General features: G+C 45.0%; 1 protein-coding gene across 2 annotated transcripts in view; it reads right to left on the bottom strand.

Moving 5' to 3' along the window:
• Positions 1–663: 663 nt before the first annotated feature.
• The window catches only part of LOC147708595 (uncharacterized), a 75,851-nt gene continuing 67,286 nt past the window's right edge, over positions 664–9,228 (bottom strand). For both annotated transcript variants that reach the window (XM_086927269.1, XM_086927270.1), the window contains exon 2: positions 664–2,180. In XM_086927269.1, the coding sequence (XP_086783395.1) occupies positions 1,137–2,168 (1,032 nt within the window). In that variant the 5' untranslated portion in view covers positions 2,169–2,180 and the 3' untranslated portion in view covers positions 664–1,136. The remainder of the gene's footprint in view (positions 2,181–9,228) is intronic.

Here is a 9,228-nt window from a genome sequence, read left to right as displayed (position 1 = left end):
CATAAAAGAAGACGACCCTCCCTGTCCTTGAGGGTTTTAGGATTGAAAGTTCTACAGAACCTACAGTCAACCACCTTGTGTTCAGGATACAGGCAGTAAATACACTTTTCGTGAGGGTCCTTCTCAAATAAACGCAATTTCCCACAGGAAGAACAAGGTCTAAATAAAGACTTCTTACTGGACATCTTGTGAAAACTGAGAGAAGAGTAGATATGAAGAAAAAACTGAGCAGAGCTCAGGGAGACTCCCTTCACACGACGTGCGGTAGAAAATCTGAGGGCTTGAGCTTCTGAGGAGAAGGTTCTAGAGGGTGCTTGAGCCCGATTGGCTGCAGTTTGGACTAACATAATGACACTGATATGTTGCAAATGAGTTTTTTCTCTCTAATGCATTCCTATGTAGGAACCTTTGTTGAGGTTTTTCCAGTATATATTTTATCTGTTTTATTATGTATTATGATATTACATATGTATATATATTAGCATTATTGCTATTTTATTTACCGTGGGACTCCCACTTCGATGACGGGGAATATTCAAGCATGTGAATCTATGAAAGACACCCCTAATACTGGAGAACAGAAGAAATTACAGACTTGGTATTAGACAGACAGCATCAACAGCAAATGAAAAAAACAAGTCAGGGATTAAAGAAAAGAACAGATTTCAGTGCAAGAAGTGTTTAATATTTGGTACACAGATGCTAATGACCCTGTATGCTTAGATTAACATCTCAAGTAGTGCAATTAATTTTTTTTGCAAATCCAACATAAAACAAATAAATCTAAGTGTTTTGAGCAGTGTGCTACATTAAGGCTTGTTATCACTCATTTCCTCACTAATTTTCTCGCGTTAAGCAATGTTTCAAAAGGGCTTTTGTGTTAGTTGCATAGTTTTATACAGCACTTTTTCTCCTGCAGTAATTGCTTCATTATGAAACTAATTTTGGTGACCTTTTTGGGACCTGAAAGTAAGGCATGATAGTACAGCGTTTGGCATTATTGTCTCATACTAAGTGCAAATGCATTTCTTGAAAGTTGTCTTAAGGCAATAAATCTTCTCGGATTGTGACATCCTGTAATAAGTAACAGGACTCAAAGCATTTTGAAGAGCTACTAGCATTACATGCAATCTGAGTTATATCAGTATTTTCTTCTGCAATATTCTTGTTGGCGATTCCTTCTGCCCATTTTGACATTCTTCTGAATCTACAATGCGCTGGACAAAATAGTCATTGATGATTGTTACCTCTATAAGTTTAACCATGATTGTGTGTGTCTTCCCGGTTTGGTCTTCCCCAAGCATTTTTTGTTTTACCAGAAGATTCACGTTTTGAACAAAACTTTCATCATTTTGTCTGCATGAGCTAGTTAAATTTCCACTTGTTGTAATGCAATGTGTAATCACATCATCTTTCCATTGGAGTGCTTTTTCACATTCAGAACTCAAATGTGTTTTTTTACTGGTGTGGTTTTTCTGGTGATCATTAATATATATTTGTTCACTGATGTTGTCCTCTTGTTCAGTGCAAAAATACATTTTTTGCTCTTTAGTTGTGGTACCCTGTCTTATGTTTAACATTCCCAAGTTCTTGTTTTTATTGTGAATTTCCTGGTGATTTCTAAGATGCCCCCTTTGACCAAAGCTTTTGTCACATTCAGCACAAGTATAGGGTCTTTCTCCCGAATGAGACCTCTGGTGTCGAATAAGGTCACCATTCTGAATGAACTTTTTCTCACATTCCGTGCACTGAAATGGTCTCTCTCCCGTATGTGTTCTCCGGTGCCTAGTAACACTTGTCTTTGCACTGAAGGTTTTCGTGCATTCAGCGCATGAATAGCGTGCCTTCTTTTGCTCGGTGTCAGGTTGATATGCAAGAAGCTTTACAAAGCTGTCAGTTTTATTTTCAGTATGATTCTCGGAAATCTCTATTTTGTGTTTCCTCTGATGTCTACTGTAATAAGTCTGATTATGGAAGCCATTTTCAAATTGAGAGATTTTTCCTCCTCCTAGTTCTCGGTTAATTCCTGAGGACACTTGAGTTCTGCAGTTTGTTTCCATCTTTGACTCCTGCGATAACTGCACTTTGGCTTTTCCAAATTTAGTTCCAATTTGAAGGTTTCTCTTAGGGCATTTTATGAACTCTAAATCATTCACGTTTGTGTTCATAGTTGAGATTATCTGTTGCAATAAAAGGAAATTTATAATGTTAGTTTCCCAAACAAGCAATGAAATATAGAATGATTAGGGTACAAATTGAGCACCATCACACTGAACGGAAGGATTTGAATTCCCTGATTGTACAAGCGGTTGGCTGTAGTGTTTTATAAAATAGTTTGCTTAGCACAATGAGGAAGTACAATTTTAGACACGGCAACGACAATCACACAGTGACCAAAGGGAACCACTGTATGAGTAGTCATGATTTAAGACAGTAAACATTTCATAACGGTTTAATTTACTGATAGCTGCAGGTTACTAAGTTAGTGAATTGAAAAGTGTTATTCTGAGAACATGTATAAGTAAATGCATTGAAGAAAAGACAAAGAAAGTAAAACAATAACTAAGATACCCCCATCTGCTTTTGCTTCTGCAGGTTTTTACAACTTACACACTAGACTGAATTGACATACATTGTTACGGATGTATAATAACATAAAAGTTCAATTTATTTTTTAAAGAATATTAAAACATCAATATATTAATGTAGCACATACACTTTACAAGATCTCAACCATGTTGATTTTTTATAGGGTAGAAACATTCATAACAGACTGCACACAATGTGATATTCTACATTTCATCAAAAATGCATTTGGGCAAATAAAATTAACCACACATTTTGAAACTGAATAGCAAGTCCTATTTGCACTTCAGTTCCCACATATACTGCTATTGAAACCAACCTCTCCAGGCAGGAGTTGGCTAGAGCATGAATGATTGATTCTCTTCTTGCCTGTACATCAATTTTAACAACATCATTCAACACAAGTTCCACCATAAATGTATTGACCGATCTAACCAGCTAGATTAGGTTGTTGCATTGATATATGTTTCAACAGATTTGAAACAGCACAGTTTGCCTTCCTCAGAACAACTCTATTGTCAACAATAAATTAGGCAATCCCTGCAGCTTTGAAGTTTCAAACAAAGATAGCCCTCATTCTTGTAACTGGAGTTTCACTTCTTAAAGAGAGATCTTCCTCTATGTTAATGCGCTATTATTGGAGCTGACCTTTGCATCCAGAGTTTCTGATGGGGAACAGCTTGATGTGATGTATCCTCTTATAGCTAGGTCAGCACTACACCAATAAAAACCAGACTACACATTAATGAATACCAAGCAATTGAGAGGTGTTGTATATCTTACCATCTACAGGTGTTTAGTGCACTACAGTATGTACTGAATGTAGAAACAAATGATTCAGTATCGTCCAGCCAAGGGCAAGTTCATTGTGACAAAAACTATTCCCCTTCCATCAGAGGACGAAGGGCAATGCCATTTTCACAACTAGCTGCCTCAAGCTGATGTCGTGGACATGTGGTTGCCACATGGGTTTTTCAAAAACAGACAAGTTTTCAACTGAACTCCTACGACCGCACTGTCACAACCAAAACACTTCCTTCACACAGAGAGAGCAAGAGAGGACAAGCCTAGTTTCATTCTCCCAATGTCATATCCATACACAAACGGGCAACTAAATGAAACGAAATAGAGAAGTGATTAGGAATCCTACTGGCCAACCAAAACACCAATGCCTCTCAAATTCTGAAATAGCTTACAACTGCAACAAGTATTTCTTTAAAGTCTGTGTTTCGCCCAATGGGTGATCCTCTGCTCAGGACTTTTTTCAGACAGAACATTTAATTTATTTTCAAAACAGGAACATTTGAGTCATAATGACCAGCTCATTATTATTCATTCATCCAGAAAGTATAGCATCAGTGGGAGTTATTTTTCTGTAGAGAAAGTTTAGCTGCAGAAATATTTCCCTGCATCAATAGTGATAATTTACATCTATGAAGATTTCCAGAAAGCAAGACCTGGCTCTACCTAACATACGAACCTTCAAGCGCAGCTTGAAAGCTGGAAAGGTAAGTGTGCAACACCATTCTATATCGGACTAATTTTCTTCAGGCACAAGCTCTGCTTAAACAAGCTACTTGCAGCATAATTGTAAAACATGTCTAAAGCTCAGGCTTGACACGCAATAGAGGCTGTGCCATAAACTCTACCAAACATGCCCAACAATTAAATGGATAATCAACTTACTTAACGATCCATAAAGCAAGCTGTGTGGTCTTCTGAGGTTTTAAATACAATGTAAATGCAGCAATACTATATAATACACATACAATCCGCATAACATAACAGTTCTCAATGTTGCAGCAAATAAAGCTGTCTAGTTAAAACAGACTTCAGAGCCACCTATAAACACTGGTCCTCTACCACCCGGATGACTACTATACCCTACTCACTGACTTCCCTTACTCAGCAGTGATATATTGAATGGTGTTCTTTGTGTCTGTGTGGGTTTCAGCAAGAGATTCAAGTCAGTTGACTGTCACCAACGTCCTAATAATATCTACCCTGCAGGCCTTGCGTCACTGTCAAGATCTGTTGCAACACATGCAACAAACGTGTGCCAGCTCAGTGTTATACCTGGCAGAAGAGCTTATTATCTAGGGAGACTGTTGAAAAATGAGAAGCAGAAGCACTGAGAGACTCAAAGTCATAAAGTACAGAGAAACATACCATGCAAAACTTTAAGAAACAAGCCTTTTACATCTATGCAACCAGCGTCTGGAGATCCATTCTGTTTTTTTTTTACTTCTTTGCTCCTGCACTTCAGAAAAGAACTAAAAACCCACCTCTTGCAGGAACAGGTCTTACTCCATGGCTAAATACCCCGCCTCCTAAAGCTGTGGTCCATGGACACAAATTCCACTTCGGTCCTCTCATTTGACTGTATTCTTTGTAGCATCCTCCCCAGCCATGTAGCATTAATCTAGCCACACACGGAGCTCGGTGTTATAAGTCTTTATTCTCTACAGCTCGGGTCCCGGCAAGCCTTCCAATGGCGGCCCGCAGACCTTGCAGACATTGTACCTATTTTTTTTTTGTTAAAGATATTTTTATTGAAAGTATAAGAAGGAAGAGAAAGGGAAGTAAGGGAAGGACAGAAACACAGTAAATGCTACAAAAGCCCTCGCAGGAGCTCACTCTACATGGCATAGGAGTTCAATATTGCTGAAGATTGGACAACGCGGCCACCCCAGCCAGGATGATTCTCAAAGTCCGCCAGCCAACATTGTTGTCCCCAGTGGGGAGTCCATAGAAAGGCATCTGTTCACAGTGGCGCCAGGCAAAAGCCGCCCAAACCTGGGGCTCATTCGATCAGTCTAATTTGCGCCTCCTCGTTTCTCGGCCATAAGAACACAATGCTGCGGGGTGAAACACAAAGACCCACCCCCCACAGAGATAGACAAAACAAAACACCCTCCCCCCAAACTCCTGTAACCCTCCAACCCCCCCCTCCAGTGGTGGCAGCCAAGTAACAGGCACACATCCGAACAATCTCTCACACTTGGAACAAATGGAGTGCACGTAAGTGGGCGGGCAGACCGCTGACGGTAGACCTTGAGAAAGGAAGCGAACTAGCGGACCCCATCTGAAGATGAAGTTTTTGAAATCTCTTCTGAAAACATCCGCCATGCGTTCCATACTCAGAAGTTTCCACAACCTAGCATACCAGAGGGAAAGTGCAGGGGCCTCCTTCTTTTTCCAAGCCGCCGCCAAGGTCAGCTTGGCTGCACCCATGCAGAGCCAAAGGATTTGTTTATCCGCTATGGTCTGATGCTCCAGGAGCGGATCACGGAGACCCAAGAGAACGAAGCTTATCGAGTCCGGAACCGGGTAACCCAACACATCCTTGATTTTTGGCAGTATCTCCTCCCAGTAGGGGCGAATGACAGGGCAGTCCCACCAAATATGGCGGAAATCCCCCAAGAGACCACAACCCCGCCAACATCTATCCGACGTAGAGGGAAAGATCTTTTTCAACCAGGCTGGGTAAAGATACCAGTCCATCATCGTTTTCATGTGGGCCTCCCTAAGGTCAATGGAATGATTAAATCTGTGCAGGTCACGCCAGAGGTGAGTCCACTCCTCATCAGAGATATCCCGACCCAAGTGCTCTTCCCACAAACTCATGTATCTAGGGCGAGGCGAGATAGCCGTGGCCAGCAGAAGGTCATAGAGGAAGGAGATCACCCCTCTCATGGTTGTGGTGCGGGTGATAAAGGATTCGAAATCAGTGGGAGGCCTTGTCGCTGCATCTCGCACCTCCGGAGACAATGCCCAGTGTAGCATTTGAGCATGTCGGTAACACTCGGATGGTAACACCGCATAATCACGCATGCAGTTGTGGAAGGTAAGTGGCTCATAACCATGAAACAGGTGCGTGAGCGCGTAACATCCCCCCGCTCTCCACCCATCAAATGGGCCCTCCGTGAGAGCCGTTGGAAAGGCCGGGTTAAAATGTATAGGGGTGAAGGGGGACGGGAAGGAAGTCCACCTCTCATCGTTAGAAACGGAGTCCCAGACCTTTAGGGTGGTACTCGTAGGCGTGCTAATATAGGCGTTCCGAGGGCGGTCCCCCTTCGCCTTCCAGACCAGGTCCCATATCGACCTCCCCGCCACACTCCTATCCATATGCAGCCAGTGCTTCTCCGATTCCATCTGGGTCCACTCGACCAGCACTCGGAGTTGCGCCGCCTTATAATAGAGATGCATATCTGGGAGGCCTACCCCACCCTTCTTCAAAGGCCGTCGCAGCGTGAGAAAGGAAAGTCTAGCGCGACCCCCCTGCCAGATGTAATGTAGGATCATGGTCTTAACACGCTTAAAAAAGCCCGCATCTAAAGCAATAGGGAGCGCTTGAAACAGGTATAAGAGCTTAGGGAGCATCGTCATTATAACAGCATGGACGAGGCCCAGCCAAGAAATGAACATGTGCTTCCACCGATTAAGCTCAGTCTGTATCTGGGCCAGCAAAGGTGGGAAGTTGGCCGCATACAGAGTGGTGACAGATGAGGTCAGCCGGACCCCGAGGTATTGTAAAGAGGAGCTAGACCATGACAGGGGCGTGAGCGGCCGGATACGGTCCACCTCAGCAGACGATAGCGTGAGGTTAAGGATGTATGATTTGGTAGGGTTGACCCGAAAACCCGCCACAGCTTCAAACTGAGAGAGTACCTCCTGTACCCGCGGAAGGGAGTTTCCCGGGTCCGCTAGTGACAGTAGAACGTCATCAGCAAAAAGGGAGATTTTATGTTGCTCTCCTGAGAAGGGGAGACCACTAATGTCCGGTCCTCCCGCACCCTAAGGGGTAGGGGTTCAATGCTGAGCGCAAAGAGTAGGGGAGATAGGGGACAGCCCTGCCTCGTACCCCGGGAGTGTGCAAAGAAGGGTGAAACATGGCCATTAACCATGACCCTTGATCGAGGACTGTGGTAGTTGGCCCGAAGCATATCTATGAATTTGGGGGAAAAGCCAAAGGGCGCCAGCGTACCAAAGAGAAAGGTCCAGTCTACCCGATCGTTCTGGTGTTGTCGTGGGTCTGGCGGCCCTTTATAAATCCTGATTGATCGGGATGGATAAGGGCAGGCATAAGGTGTTGGAGCCGTGCAGCCAAGATGGAGGAGTATAATTTAGCGTCCACATTCAGTAGAGCTATGGGCCGGTATGACTCACACTTCGAGGGGTCCTTCCCGGCTTTGGGGATAATCGAGATCATTGCCTCCGCCATGGAGCCCGTAGTCTGGCCCGCCTCGCTCATGCCATTAAAAAGGGTCACCAGGAAGTCCCCCAGCTCAGAGGCAAAGGTCTGATAGAAGGGCGCCGTGAAGCCATCTGGGCCAGGCGCCTTAAGCGGTTTAAGGGACTTAATTGCGGCCAACACCTCCTCCCTAGTAAAGGGGGCCTCCAGAAGGTCACTCCACTCCTTGGAAACCTGCAGAAGCAGATGAGCCCTCAGGTACTCCTCTTGATCCTCCGGCACCAGGCTATCCGCCGAGTACAGGGCGGCATAGAATTTGCCGAAGAGTTCCGCCTTGGCTGCGTCTTGATGCTCCAAGGCGCCCGAGGGCGCCCGGATGCCACCCACATATTCTCTCTCACGCTTATCGCGAAGCTGTCGAACAAGATGTTTCCCCACTTTATTGCCTTGTGCGTAAGAAAGACGTCATAAGCGCAGGAGGGTATACTCCGCCCGATTATTATAGTGGGCCCTGAGTTTACCCCGCACTGCAGCAAGTGGACGGAGCGTCCTTCGAGAAGAATTCTGCTTGTGCGCAGTTTCAAGCGTCGCTAACTCCGCCTCCAGCGCCTCCCTTTCCTCACGCCTAAGTTTGTTCAGGGCGGAGTTCAGCGCAATGCACGTGCCCCGTGTCGTCGCCTTAAAGGCGTCCCATTGGGTAAAAACCGAGGTGTCCCCTTCTTTATTAAACTCAAAGAATTCATCAATGGCCGCCCTGAGTTTAGTGCACGACTCCTGATCACGTGTAAGTGAGACAGGGAAGTACCATTTGCGGTGGGGGGGACATCCCCGGAGCCCAAGTCAAGCATACTGCCAAGAGGCTGTGATCTGATACAGAGAGTGGGAATATCCTACTTTCCCGCAAGTCCCCCTGTAATGACTGGTTCAGAAAGATGTGATTGAGACGCGAATACGTGTGGTGAACATGGGAGAAGAACGTGTAGTCTCTAGTGTGTGGGTGGAGGGCGCGCCAGCCATCAATGAGACCCAGACTGTCCATAGCATCCCGCAACTCAGGGGAGAAGAGGCCCGCCTCCGTTCCCTGTTGGTGCGAGCAATCCAGACCTTTGTCCCACACCAAATTGAAGTCCCCCATCACTATCAAAGCACCCTCCCCAAAATCTCCCACCTCCCGCATGAAAGCCTCAAGGAACCCATTTTGGCCCGTGTTCGGCGTATAGAGAACTACCCATGTGTAGAGCTTGCCTAGGAGCATCCCCTTCACCATCAGCCATCTACCCTCCTTGTCGCTGCGCACCACCATGGGTTGAAATTGCAGTGTAGAAAGAAACAGAAGTGCTACCCCCCCCAATGCTTAGTGGCGGAAGAAGACCTGTATATCAGTGGGTATTGCCTATTCTTAAGCCTGGTTTTGTCCCTGCGGGCCAAATGAGTCTCCTGCACTCCCA

This window comes from Lissotriton vulgaris, chromosome 6 (genome assembly GCF_964263255.1).
Source record: "Lissotriton vulgaris chromosome 6, aLisVul1.2, whole genome shotgun sequence".
Taxonomy (NCBI): domain Eukaryota; kingdom Metazoa; phylum Chordata; class Amphibia; order Caudata; family Salamandridae; genus Lissotriton; species Lissotriton vulgaris.
The sequence above is the reverse complement of the archived record's forward strand: the minus strand, read 5'-3'. Positions and strand labels throughout refer to the sequence as shown.